Source organism: Macaca thibetana, chromosome 5 (genome assembly GCF_024542745.1).
Source record: "Macaca thibetana thibetana isolate TM-01 chromosome 5, ASM2454274v1, whole genome shotgun sequence".
Lineage (NCBI taxonomy): Eukaryota > Metazoa > Chordata > Mammalia > Primates > Cercopithecidae > Macaca > Macaca thibetana.
In genome coordinates, this window is record NC_065582.1 from 136896434 (window position 1) to 136911052 (window position 14619).

General features: G+C 38.1%; 2 protein-coding genes across 12 annotated transcripts in view; one reads left to right on the plus strand and one right to left on the minus strand.

The window, feature by feature from the left end:
• OCIAD2 (OCIA domain containing 2) overlaps positions 1-14619 on the plus strand; it is a 1147735-nt gene that overhangs the window by 473848 nt on the left and 659268 nt on the right. The gene's annotated exons all lie outside the window — the stretch shown is intronic.
• WDFY3 (WD repeat and FYVE domain containing 3) overlaps positions 5511-14619 on the minus strand; it is a 309436-nt gene continuing 300327 nt past the window's right edge. For all 11 annotated transcript variants that reach the window (XM_050790042.1, XM_050790041.1, XM_050790040.1 and 8 more), the window contains 3 exons: positions 13921-14032; positions 12930-13127; positions 5511-8695 (listed from right to left, as the gene is read on the minus strand). In XM_050790042.1, coding sequence (XP_050645999.1) covers positions 8572-8695; positions 12930-13127; positions 13921-14032 — 434 coding nt within the window. In that variant the 3' untranslated portion in view covers positions 5511-8571. The remainder of the gene's footprint in view (positions 8696-12929; positions 13128-13920; positions 14033-14619) is intronic.

A 14619-nucleotide genomic window follows, 5' to 3' on the forward strand; every position in this document is an offset into this window, starting at 1 on the left:
ACCACTAGTAGTAATGATCATATTCTTCATAATCAAACACTTGCAGTAAAAACACAAGTGCCTCTTTGACTTAAGAATGACCTTGGAGAAGCAATAAAAATTATTACTTTTATTAAATCTTGGCCCTTAAGTAGAGTGACACAAGATGAGAAGTACCCATAAAGAACCTGCATACTGAAGTACAACATTTGTCTCAAAGAGAAGCACTTGTGTGACTGAATTGTGAGCTGAACTCTCTTCCTTTCTCATGGAATACTATTTTTAATGAAAGAACAGTTGACAAGCTACAGTTCTATGGATGGTATGTTCTCAAATATTAACAAAGTGAGCCTGTCCCTTCAAAGAAAACAGCAGACAGTATTTATTGCCAATGATAACAATTTAGGTTTTAAGCAAAAATAATAATTTTTTGTAGAATTTGTGTCTGTCACTATGACTTAAAATTTTCTGATACAGCTGGTGGTATTTTAATGTATATGATAATGTGATTTTTTGGTATTATCTAATGATATACGTCAACATTTAGAAGTTCTACATATACTGTTTCTGTCTCTGGTGCTTGAATCAAGATTTAAAAATAATTTTCTAAATGATCAATGCATGATGCTGTAAAATTATGGATGGGTAAAAAAATAAATTCAAAGTGCAAGACAGATCCACGGATTTTAATGTCATAATAATATGAGAAGTTCATTGGCATCATTTCAGAGTCCATGTAGTAATTAATCTTTAAGAAACTTAAACTATTAAAAAACTTAAAACTACGACTTAAGAAGCAATGATCTGAAAAAGCAATTATAATATTCTAGCTCGAAAAACTGAGAGACTTTCCTTTAAGATCTGGAATAAGACAAGGATGCCCATTTTCACTGTTACTCAACATAGTGTCCTAGCTGGAGCAATCAGAAAAGAGAAAGAAAAGGCATCTAATTGGAACAGAAGTAGTCAAATTATTCTTGTTTGAAGATGGTATGATCTTATATTTGGGAAAACCTAAAATTAGAACTGATAAATTCAGTAAAATTGCAGCATACAAAATCAACATACAAAAATCAGGAACATTTCTACATGCCAACAGTGAACAATATGAAAAAGAAATCAAGAAAGTAATCCCATTTACAATGGCTACAAATAAAGTAATATACCTAGGAATAAATTTAACCAAAGGAATGAAAGATCTCTATAATGAAAACTGTAAAAGACTGATGAAAGAAGCTAAAGAGAACACACAAAAAATGGAAATATATTCCATGTTCATGGATTGGAAGAATCAATGTTGTTAAAATGTCCATACTACCCAAAGCAATCTACAGATTAAATGCAATTCCTATCAAAATATCAATGACATTCTTCACAGAAATAGAAAAAATAATCCTAAAATTTATGTGGAATCACAAAGTACCCAGAATAGCCAAAGCCACTGTGAACAAAAGGAACAAAACTGGAGGAATCATATTACCTGACTTCAAATTACACTACAGAGCTATAGTAACCAAAACAGCCTGGTACTGGTGTAAAAACAATAGTCTAAATAGCCATAGACCAATGGAACAGAATAAAGAATCCAGAAATAAAACCATATATCTACAGTGAACTCATTTTTGACAAAAGTGCCAAGAACATACATTGAGGAAAGGACAATCCATTCAATAAATCCTGTCGTGGAAACTAGATATCCATATGCGGAAGAATGAAGCTAGACTCCCTATCTCTCACCATATACAAACATCAAATCAAAATGGATTAAACATTTAATTCTAAGACCTAAAACTATGAAACTGCTAGAAGAAACCATTGGGGAAACTCTCCAGGACTTTGGTCAGGGCAAAGATTTTTTGGCTAAGACCTCAAAAGCACGGATAACCAAAGCAAAAATGGACAGTGGGATCACATCAAGTTAAAAAGCTTCTGTACAGCAAAGGAAATGATCAACAAGTGAAGAGGCAACCCACAGAATAGAAGAAAATATTTGCAAACCACCCATCTGACAAGGGTGGTTAATAACCAGAATATATAAGGAGCTCAAACAACTTGACAGGAAAAAAAAAAATCTAATAATCCTATTAAAAAATGGGCAAATGATCTGAATAGGCATTTCTCAAAAGAAGACATACAAATGTCAAACAGGTATATAAAAAAATGCTCAACATCACAAATCATCAAAGAAATGCAAACCAAAACCACAAGGAGATATCCTCTCACCCAAGTTAGAATGGCTGTTATCCAAGAGACAGGCAAGAACAAATGCTGGTGAGGATAGAGAAAGGGGAACCCTCCTACACTGTTGGTGGGAATGTAAATTGGTACAACCATATTCTCCATACTATGGAGTATAATATATAGTATGGATTCTCCATATAAATTCTCCATACTATGGAGAACAGTATGGAGGTTCCTAAAAAAACTAAAAATAGAACTGCCATATGACCCAGCAATCCCACTAGGCATACACACAAAAGAGAGGAAGTCAGTATATCAAAGAGATACCTGCCCTCCCATGTTTACTGCAGTACTATTCGCAATAACCAAGATTTGAACTCAACCTGAGTCTATCAGCAGATGAATGGATACAGAAAATGTGGCACATATACACAATGGAATACTATTCAGCCATAAAAAAAATGAAATACTGTCATTTACAACAACATGGATGGAATTAGAGGACATTATGTTAAGTGAAACAAGCCAGGCAAATACAAAAAAAGACATTTTGCATGTGCTCACTCATTTGTGGGAGTCAAAGATTAAAACAAGTGAACTCATGGAGACAGAGAGTAGAATGATGGTTATGAGAGGCTAGAAAGAGTAGTAGGGAGGAGGGTGGAAAGTGGAGATGTTTAGTGGGTACAAAAATATAGTCACATAGAATGAATAAGATCTAGTATTTGATAGCACAACAGGGTGACTCTAATCAACAATTTACTGCGTATTTTAAAATAGCCAAAAGAGTGGAACTGGAATGTTCCTAACACAAAGGGATGATAAATGCTTGAGGTGGTAAATACTCTATTAACTTCGATGTGACTATTATACATTGTATGCCTGTATTAAAACATAACATGTACCTCATATACTTATGAGCCCATAAAAATTAAAAATATTCACCCCCTTTTCAACCAATACATGTGTGAGGTTGGATTTTCTTCATGCTTCAACCAAAACAAAGTATATTCCTGATGTGACTATAGTAGGGGTGCGATAGACACACTTTTCACAATATGATAGCTGGAGAATAAAGCTCAGGAAACGAGCCAAAGCCACGCAGATGTGTCTTTTCCCAAAAATCCAGTCAAAACAAAGTATCACAACAGATGGAATGCGGAGGCAGACTTGAGAATCCACCTGTCTTCTATTGAGCCAGACATTAAAGAGATTTGCAAAAAATTTGGTTTGGAAAAGATTTTTTTTTTTTTTTTTTTGGAGACGGAGTCTCACTCTGTCACCCAGGCTGGAGTACAGTGGTGAGATCTCAGCTCACTGCAACCTCCACCTCCCGGGTTCAAGTCATTCTCCTGCCTCTGCCTCCCAGGTAGCTGGGATTACAGGCGCGCACCACCACGCCTGGCTAATTTTTGTATGTTTGTAGTAGAGACGGGGTTTTGCCATGTTGGCCAGGCTAGTCTTGAACTCCTGACCTCAGGTGATCCGCCCACCTCGGCCTCCCAAAGTGCTGGGATTACAGGTGTGAGCCACTGCACTCGGCTAGGAAAGACTTTTTATAGAAATATATAATTTATGTTAATACATCATGCTTTTATCATTGTTATTTTTAAATGAGTTGACATATATATTTTAAATCTCAGTTTTAATTTCTAATACAATGACTACTGATAGATATAAACCAAATAAGCAAAAGCTGTTCGGGGTCCTTGAAAATTTTTAAGGATCAAAGAATTCTCAGACCAAAAAGTTTAAAGAAGCACCATCTTAGACCATTCCCATCCTCACAGGCAGCTACTGATAAAGGAAAACCCTTTGGAGAGAGCAAGCGCTAAAACAAGAGGCTTTCTACATTCCCAAGCTGGTTAGAACTGAAGCCTCCGTGGTAATCCTATTCAGGGATCTCCAAAACACCATGCTATTGTGGTAGCTTGGCTTGATGCTGTCTCTAGCAAAAGTAAAAGAAAATAAAATAGCTTTATAATAGGTGGGAGGAAATGAGAATATTCATAAAGCAAAAAACTAACCAAGTGCTGGGCCAATTCCATCAAATGGTCAAAAGTGAGGTGTGTAGGGAAAATTTTGTTGAAGATGAGAAGCAAATGGCAGACAAGGGACTCACTGAAAATCATTTACATGGTTGTTCTTTTAAACTCTGAATTTCTGCATCTGAGAATTCTGCAGTGCCCATCCTTGACTGCAACCCATCACTAGAACTGTAAGTAATAAAGCATTAATAATATGGGAACTGCTCTAAGCTTTCTCTTTTACCATTTGTAAAAAAAAATTTTAAAGAAATTGGTATTGTTTTAGTTCTTCACATTCCTTCATCTTCTGCCACTCAAGTGGAGTTGCACTAAGGTAAAATTTGTAATAAGCAAAATATATTCAAATTTGGGGCTCTGCTACTCAAGCTTAAAATGAATTTAGCATCTTTAGAAAAAGTACAATCATCAAAACAGCCTAAATAAACTTAAAAACTCTTCTTTACGGAAAGGGTATTTTAAAACCAAACAAGCTGATAACAAGAACAATGGATTGTGAGTTCTAACACTCTCAGATTGAAGGCTGAACTGGAAAGACTAGCTGCTAACAGCGGCTGCTGTAGTTCCAGGTGAGGGGGGACACCGTAATATTCCTTTTGTGACTATAGTATGGGTGCAAGAGACACACACACACACACACACATATATATATATATACACACACTATTGCTTACTTTTCACAATATTTTGGCTAGAGAATAAAGCTCAGGAAAAAAGAGCAAAAACCATGCAGACCTGTCTTTTTCTACAGGTCCAGTCAAGTTTGAGGATAACAGCTCCCAGAAGGGGCTTGCTTCTCCTTACTGCCACCCACATACACTCATTAGCCCTGGGAATCCAGCACAATTGAGAAGCTCAGACTGCAGAAAGCCTGATTTTTAGGGATGGGTCAAACTAGAACTGGAACTGGAACCTTAACAGCCAATACTTCTGCAATCTTATGCAGGTGCTTCTGAAGTATTTACAACTAGAAAAGAACTACATAAAGTTTAGGGAGTTATTAGATCTCTGTTTTGTTTTCCTTCCCTGAATAACTGACTTAACAACTTTTCTTTTTCTTTCTTTTGGTGGTAAATAGTGGGTATTTATTTGAAATGAAAAAAAATTACTTAAGTACCTGGACTATTGCATTTAATCATGTATTGTAATTGTGTTACTCTACCTTTTTGCATCAGAGACAAATATACAATGAACATTCAGATATCACAGATTGCACACTAGATAGTAATTCTTCAGGTCTTTTACATAACCAAGAAACATATTGGTTTCTGCAATATAGTATAAAAGTCCACAATCAATCCAGTCTTAGCCAGTATCTTCAATTTACTTCTGTTGCTGTACAAATAATTGGCCATTACTAGGGCTTACAAGTTAATAACAGGACAAAAAATATACATTGCACTGACACAAAAAGTCAGCTGTGTTAATAGTCATGCAACAAGTAACCAAACTTGCTGAAATTAAAAATACTTTCTAAAAACAGTTTTAACGGCATAAATATTTTATACACAGTTCATTTACCAAAACAAAATGTATTTAAATGATACAAAGCAAAAATAAGTTTCTACCAACTTTATACATAAGAAAGTGCAAAATAACTTATCTATAGAGTGTTTTGCTATTATCCAGACGGATGGCTGCTATGGGCAGCTATTCTCTTCTTCAAAAGCATGACATTACAGTTGCACACTACACACAAATGTTAGAATACATGGATGAACAAATGAACAGGTGGATGGATGAATGAACAAACTACGAAGATCAGGCAGGAGCCCTGTGAGGTACTCTCAGAGAAAGAATGCAGACCACACTAAGGTAGATGTACTTGTTGACAATAGATGTTGGTAAATAAATTTACATGGAACACAGAACGATATCCAGAGAAATAATTAGTTTATGTGAGTGTACTTGTATGTGTGAGTGATTCTGTTGATTTCTGCATTAGAGGCAAAAAGAAAAGAAACCCGATTGAACAAAACAGTTGCCCACAGCACCAGCTGCCAGAGGAAATACTACCATGAGGGTTTTGGTTTCCACCTTCTAGTTATGGAAGTCGTGTCAGAAAGTTAGTAATGAAAGTTGTGTTGGAAAGTTTAAAAGTGTTCATCTCATATAGTTTCCTATTACAAAGAGGAATAACCTTTAAGTAACAACACACACACATTCATATATTCAAGTCTTTAAAGAACACCTCTGCCACTGGGTATGGGGTAAACATGATTCATGGGCAAAAGGAGGATGCTTCTTTTAAAAAGTGTAGAATAACACTGCTACAACTCATCTAGAGGGCCACACAGGGGCAAGGCCCACAGTTACGTGATAGCACAATTTCTGCAACTGTTGAACATCAGCATTATTTATTAGAATTGAAGATGGTGATGGGGGAGGGACAGTGTGGGGGGAGTAAGACACAGAAAGGAAAACAGAACACAACTTTTCTTTAAGTTAAAGTATTAATGCCGATAATCCTTTTATTAACAAGTATATTTGAACTTTTAGAAATGGAAGTGTTTTAATCAATTTTGATATGTAATCATAAATAGTCTGTAGGCTCAAACCCAGGTAAATAAAGATTTAAATTTAGTAAGCATAAGGCACTAAAGCAGCCTTTATATTTTCTCTTGGAGACCTAGTTATCGTATCAGGAAGAACAAATTTGTTCTTAAGCTGGTTTCAGCCCATCAGGTACAAGATCACCATTGTACCAAATGCCTATTTTTGAATGCATGTGCATATATGTGCATTTTAGTGCATAAGTGTGCCTCTCACCAGGGCCTAAAGACGGAAAGTTGGAAAAGCCAAAGCCGCTGTCCTTTGCATGACACCTCTGTGAGGATGTGAAGGCCTTTCCTTTCGCACCTGTGAGGGTGTGAAGGCCTATCTTGGGCCATTAATGATTCTACATTTTTCAAATCACAGGGCTTTTAGAATTGTTCATAATATTATCACTAAGTTTCTGAAAATGTTAAAATCTAGATTAACTTTAATTTTTTAATATTTATATATATATGTACATAACACACATTTAAAAAAATCCCACCACCAAGCCTTTTCTCTGTAAACTAATCTCTTAGCCCCTTCCAGCTTTAATCCCCCTGGATTTGTGTGTTCTGTATCCAACTAGTAGAACAAATTAAATAACTAAATATTAAAATACTGTAATTATATTCATAGCAAAAACAAAAAAATAGACATTGATACAGTATAAATCTCACTGTTTTCAGGTAGATGACATTAAATGGTAAGGGTTAATTTTAAGCAGTTCTGACATGATTCAGTTTTACAACAAAGTTTATATGTTAATTCTGTACACTTTTTTCTTTCCTTTTTTTACCCCTTTTTTGAAAATAAGCTATAGTAGAACATCCGTGTCACGAAAGACACATACTTATTATGTTCTATGCAAGATAAGCTAATTTTGGGTTACATGCAAATATATTTCCATTAGTTGAGACAGGGCTGTTTCCTGCACTGCATTGGTCATCTGACCACCTTTCTGCAATGCTAACAAGGTATTCTTTGACCAAACAGCAGTCCACATACAAGTTTAAAAGGGGCCTTGTTTATGTAGGAACAACACTGAGGTGGTGCATAGCCAGGTACAAGACACCCAAATATTTCCAGTTTATCTTACGGCTGGACTCCTATTCTCCCACGCTGTTTCCTAAAGAAGGTCCACATTATTTTGGTTACTAGCCTAGTTTAAGTGGAGATACTGTGGGCAACTTGAAAGAAATGACATCAGGCACACAGGCTGAGCTTGAAAGGAAAAAAAGACCACAGATAATGTCTTTGGGGATTTAAAAAAACATATTTATAATTAATTGGTAAGTGAGGGATGTCAGACAAACCATAAGTAGTTCATTGAGTTAGTGGTTTAGTTTGAAGTTTCATGTTACAGGCAGTTAAGTCCTTATTTAGAAAAAAGGCCTTTTATACCTATTTACAATATACAGTTACTTGCAAAGAAGTCAGATTTACAACCATTTTCTAAAAGCCTTTTTTGTTGTTGGTTTTTCCAAATAAGGATGAGTAGCTCTATAAAAATGAGATGCAAGAAAAGAGAGTTAATAAGTGAGGATATTTCTCTTGGAGACAGCTACTGTCATCAGGGAGAATTGGAGATGGAAAGTGTTGCTTCTAGGAACCACCTCATATTCTTCTTGTGCTGTTCACCTGAATCACGTCTGCCCCATTCCTGTACTCTACACCCGTTTTATTCAATGATCCCTTTGAATTTTAACACTTCAAACACGTGGTATGAAGAGATGTGTAAACGGAGACTGTTTTCAATGCCTTCCAAGCTGGGACAGGAGAATCGGGAAGGGGTCTACAGACCGTGGTCTCCACTCAGCTTGTTGAATCTTCAACAATTTCGAGGCCCATCTTCTGAACCTCTCTCATGCTGTAAGTTATAATAACAGTTCTGACAAACACGCACCGGGGATGAGATTTTCAAGCGTTTGATTTCAGACTGAAATCGACTGCACCTAAAGGAAAGGAAAAGTCAATTAATTATTGGTCTCCTCCATGCTTGATCATGGGCTCCGGAATATTAATAATCGAATGGAAAGCTTGCAGTAAAATGCCAAAGGCCATACTGGTTTGTGTTGTGTGGCTGAACAAGGACTAAAAGGAAAGCTGTATTATTTGTTTCAGTCTATGAAGAAATGCAGTATTAAACCAGGGAAGCTATTTCTTTGACTGATGAGAATTAAAAAAAATGAAAACAAAAAAACAGAGTTAAGATTTTCCTACACAATGAGGCCAAGGTGTCTGAACATCAATGTGAGGCCATTCTACCTGTGCAGACTAATTCTCATGGCCTATAAGCTTGGGAATACGGTATGTCAGTGTCTTTACTTGGAGCTTGACATATTTCTCCTGGAAATTAGAAAAACTCACTAGTGGAAATTAGAAGACTCACTAATGAATATCTACTTCCAAGAGAATTACTAATAACTCATTAGTGAGTCTTCTAATTTCCAAGAGAAATATGAGTTTGATCACTATCAAGTTCCATTGTGCTTTTAAACATTTTGATTGATCCACTCTTCAATCATTTCTTAAACAGTTAGACTGGCTTTCCTTTTCCAGTCCCAACACCCTCATTTCCTATTTATCTTGCTGGAACTCTTTGAAGCAGACTACTCTTAAGAGATGTTCAAATTCTTTAAGAAGTATTCAGAGTTCCTATTCCTGGAATAAAGCTGGGTGTGACTCAGGATGTGGTATTAAATCACTTTAGGCTTGGATTTTCACAAGATTAAAATGGAAATGAAAAAAAAAAATTTTTTTTTTTTAAGAGATGGGGTCTCAGTACATTGTCCAGGCTGTCCTCAAATTCCTGGCCTCAAGTGATCTTCCTGCCTTGACCTCCCAAAGTGCTGAGACTACAGATGTGAGCCACTGTACCTGTCCCTGAAATGGAGATTTATGTTTAGTCCATTAATCTACCAGTAAAAGTGTCTAGAGAGTAAATTAAGTACTATAAGCTTATGGGTTTAAAGGACTGTCCCTGGACCTCTGAGAACCCTGAGGAGTGTCAACAGCTCTCAGCCATAGAGACCACAGGCTGTGTGTTCTGGACAGCACTTCCTTCTGTGCCTGCTTCATCGGAACTTATCACTCTTTGGTCAGTTTCCAATAAAGCTTCCATCCAACATTTAACAGCAATGGATAATTTAAAGAATTACCTATAATTAAACAATATTTTGAAAATTAAACATGACAAAGAACAGATGTGTGCCAGCAGACATACGGAAGTGCTAGCACAAATCACTAGATTAATATGACGGGTGTGGAGGTTGAAAACTATAATCCCAGAACTTTGGGAGGCTGAGGTGGGGGTACTGCTTGAGCCCACAGCTTTGAGATCAGCCTGGGGAACATAGTGAGACTCTGTCTCTACAAAAAATACAAAAATTAGCCAGGTGTGGTGGCTCTTGCTTATAGTCTTAGCTACTTGGAAGGCTGAGGTGGGAGGACTGCTTGAGCCTGGGAGATCAAAGCTGCAGTGAGCTGTGATCATGTCACTGCACTCCAGCCTGGGTGATAGAGGAAGACCCCATCTCAAGAAATCTATATCTATATGTAGATATATATAGATATGGGCCGGGTGCAGAGGCTCATGACTGTAATCCCAGCACTTTGGGAGGCTGAGGTGGGCAGACCATGAGGTCAGGAGTTCGAGACCAGTCTGGCCAATATGGTGAAACCCTGTCTCTACTAAAAATACAAAAATTAGCCGGGCAGGTGGTGCATGCCTTAGTCCCAGCTACTCAGGAAGCTGAGGTAGGAGAATCGCTTGAACCCAGGAGGCAGAGGTTGCAGTGAGCCAAGATCGCGCCACTGCACTCTAGCCTGGGTGACACAGTGAGATTCCGTCTCAAAAAAGAAAGAAAGAAAGAAAGAAAGAAAGAAAGAAAGACTATATGGCTCTGTGCTTTGAAAGGCCTGCTCTATAAAACCCATTATGGGTTTTAAAATGTATTATTTATTTTTTTGAGATGGAGTCTCGCTCTGTTGCCCAGGCTGGATGGAGGGAAGTGGCATGATCTCGGGTCACTGCAACCTCTGTCTCCTGGGTTCATGTGATTCTCTCACTTAACCTCTTGAGTAGCTGGGATTACAGGCACACACCACCACACCTGGCTAATTTCTGTATTTTTAGTACAGACAGGGTTTTGCCATGTTGGCCAGGCTGGTCTCTAACTCCTTACCTCAGGTGATTAGACCACCTCAGCCTCCCAAAGTGCTGGCATTACAGGTGTGAGCCACCGTGCCCAGCCCCATTATAGGTTTTATACAGCAGGCCTTTAAAAGCACAGAGCCACTAGACAGAATCCTCTGCCAGCCCCACAGAAATTCCCATAGGAAATGGCTGGCTGCAACATTTTGGGTCCCTCATCTTGAACCAGACTGCCCAGCAGAAAAGGTTTAAGGAATCAAATTATGGAACATCTGTTTTGCCAGACTCTGAACTTGGTGCCTTAAAACACTCATACATGTGATCTCATTTAATTCTCTCAGTAGCTCTAAGAGGACTGGTCTTCTTACCCACATTTACAGATGAAGAAACCAAAGCTCAGAGAGGCTCGGTAACTTGCTGGCATTATGGCAACAGAAAGCAGCACAATGAGCATTTGGTCAGTGTAAACCCAAAGACTATGCCCACACCAGTAAGCCAATGCTGCTTACAAAACCTCAGAAACTGCCTCATAATTACACAAGTTAAGAATAATATGCTTTCTATGAAGGCATCTCTGGAGTAAGGCAATACAAGCCTTAGAGTATACTGTCCATGGAATCCTTCCTGTGGTCTGGCAGAAAAGTAATGACTGTGGATATGTATCTGGGACCCGGGTGTAGGACAGAGTTATCAACCAAATCCACAGCCATGGGACCGCTGACCTTTCATATGGGGGAAAAACAGATCCTTGCCTCATGTCATACCCCAAAATGAATTACAAATGAATTAAAGATCTAAATGTGAAAAATAAAACTTTGAAACCTTTAAAAGAAAATAAATAAGATTATCTTCGTGATCTTAGGACAGGGAAAGAATTCTTAAGGCACAAAAAAGCAAAAATCATAAAGAGTAATAAATGTGACTACAACCAGTTTAAAAACTTGTCTGACAGAAAAAACATATACAAAGTTGAAACGCAAGCCACAGACTGGCAGAACATACCTGTAAGATATATAAAAGACAAATGTGTACAGCACAGAATATATAAAAGAACTCCTCAAGGAAAAAAAAAGAAAAAGGCAAAGTACCCAAGAGGAAACCCAAATAGCCAACAAACATGAAAAGATGTTGTCTCACTAGCATTGCAAGTTAAAACAACAAAGCACTATTTTTTAGCTATCAGATTGGCAAAAGTGGAAAAAGTCTGGCAGTCCCAAGCATGACTAAGAATTTGGAGAACTTTCATGTCCTGTTGGAGGTAGTATTAACTAGCACTCCTGTTTTGAAGAGTAATTTGGCAATATCTAATTAAGAACAAGAACAAATCTGTGTTCTATCAATTTCATTCCATCTCTAGAGGAATTCCAGCTTGTGTATTAGAAGGGCATTTATAGGGATATGCATTGTAGCATTATTTATAGTACTAATAGAAAAAAAAAAAACCCTGAGAAGGCATCAAAAGAGAAATAAATGGTGATAAATTCATATAATTAAAACAACCGACAATAGTTAAAATAAATATATTAGAATAAGTTATCTATATAAATGGATTTCAAAGACAATGTTGAGTAAGAAAGTTACAGAAGGGTAAAAACAGTATACTATATAAAGCTGAAAAGTGAAGCTGAAAACACCAAAACAATATGATGTAATGTTTACAGAGGCAACACATGCTCCTGAAAGTATAACAACATGGAGAATGGGTGTGATTGGCGAAGGGTGCAAAGAAGATACTTAAAATGTATCTATAGTGTTTACAGAAACATTTCACATACAGGTCTCCAAATTAAATATGATGAAATATTAGCATATGTGCATTCTGTGTCATGGATGACAAGGTGTTTGTGACTTGTATGATAGAAAAATTTCCTAATTGTAGTAATAAAGAAGAACAGAAAAAGTGAAGACTGGTTCATACTAACAAGGCATACTGTAGTGGGGATGCCAGGGCAATCAGAACCTGTGTGTAGGACATAATTAACATCCTTAGAGCTTACTCAATGTAAATTCAAAAAGCAGATATCTTATCTTACTTCTGGCAGAAGAGCTGACCACAGTTCCTGCAATGGTGTCGTCTTTCTGTGAGTGAAAACCTCACCGAGCAGCCCGAGCAGCTGTCACCGCCTTCATCCTTCACCCAGTGATCAGCAGCAGAACGGCCTGGCTGGTCACTCACAGACCAGCTGAAAACTCGGCCTCGACTGTCACCAACGAGGATCCTACTGTGATCCCTGCAGGAGACATGACAGAGGAGGTCATTGTATAGAAGGCTTCTGTTGTCTGTGATCTCCTTCTTGAGGCTCTCTGGTTTTTGGTGGATGTGTGTTTTGGGGTCAGGGCTGGTAAGGGTCCCGGAGAGACTCCTTGATTCACTCAGGGATGTATGTGTAAACAGACAAAAACTGAATTGAGCCCAAATTTACACTTCCATTTCAATTTTCTTTGGATCACCCTTGCTATATCTTTGAAGAACAGAAAAAGCAGTTTTTCACTTTTTTAAAAAATTCAGAATTAAAATCCAGTGTATGGGCACGGTGGCTCACACCTGTAATCCCAGCACTTTGGGAGGCCGAGGTGGGCAGATCACTTGAGCCCAGGAATTTGAGACTAGCCTGGGCAACACGGTGAAATCCCATCCTACAAAAAATACAAAAATTAGCCAGGTATGATGGTACGCGCCTATAGTCCCAGTTATTTGAGGGGCAGAGGTGGGAGGACTGCTCGAGCCTGGGAGGTTGAGGCTGCAGTGAGCTGTGATTGTGCCCCTGCACTCTAGCCTAAGCAACAGAGCAAGACCCTGTCTCAAACAAACAAAAAAAAAAAAAAAAAAAAAAAAAAGAAGAAGAAAAAGAAAAGAAAAATATCTACACACTGACAGGGTTCTTCTTCAAATTTATCTCTTTGAGCTATGTATGATAATACAAATAAAATCTGTTTTCCCCAAAGACAAGGCTGGAGTATATGGCCCTTGGCTAACCAAATGACTCAGATGGGAAGCGGAGCTGGAAAAAGCCTGACACTTACTTGGAGATGCCCAAGGCAGTGACCTCAGCTGGGTGTGCATTGTCCTTCCGATCAAAGGCTGTGTGCATAGTCAGCTTACTCCTGAACACCAGCTGCCGTTCCCATCGGTACCCTGGAGTGGAGAAGTGGAGGACACAACATACTCAACTGAGGGAAGCCAGTACTGGGGAGAAATACTCTACGACGGTGGCCTTAAACTTAGGGTACCTCAACATACAGCTACAGCAGCTTTTCCAGTTCTCAGCAGTTGCCGCCTTGGTTGAAAGTAAAGCTATCTAGCTTGATATTAACATGGGTCAGGCTGAAGAAATATCTCACTGAAGGAGACAAACTAATGAGAAGGGGAAATTTTCAGTGCAAGCAGATGCATCCAATTTCTCCAACTGAGGACCTTGCTTCTAACTCTATTCTGGGCAAAGTTACCTGTGAATGCAGTTTTATTTATTCATTTTAAATTAGCTTGCGTGATTTAATGAGTTGTGAATAAATGCAATTTTTGTTTGAGGTATTTTTCTTTAGAAGATGCCCAGCATATTGCAAACACCCTTGTAGGATAGAATTTTTAAGTCCACTTTACACTAGAAGAAACTGAAGAGGCCTTCTGTGTAAAGAGGCCTTTTGTGTGAGTGGCCCAGGTCACAGGGCACATCCAGGGTGGGGCCCAGGGAGAGCTAGACCCCACTGCCTCAATCCACCAAC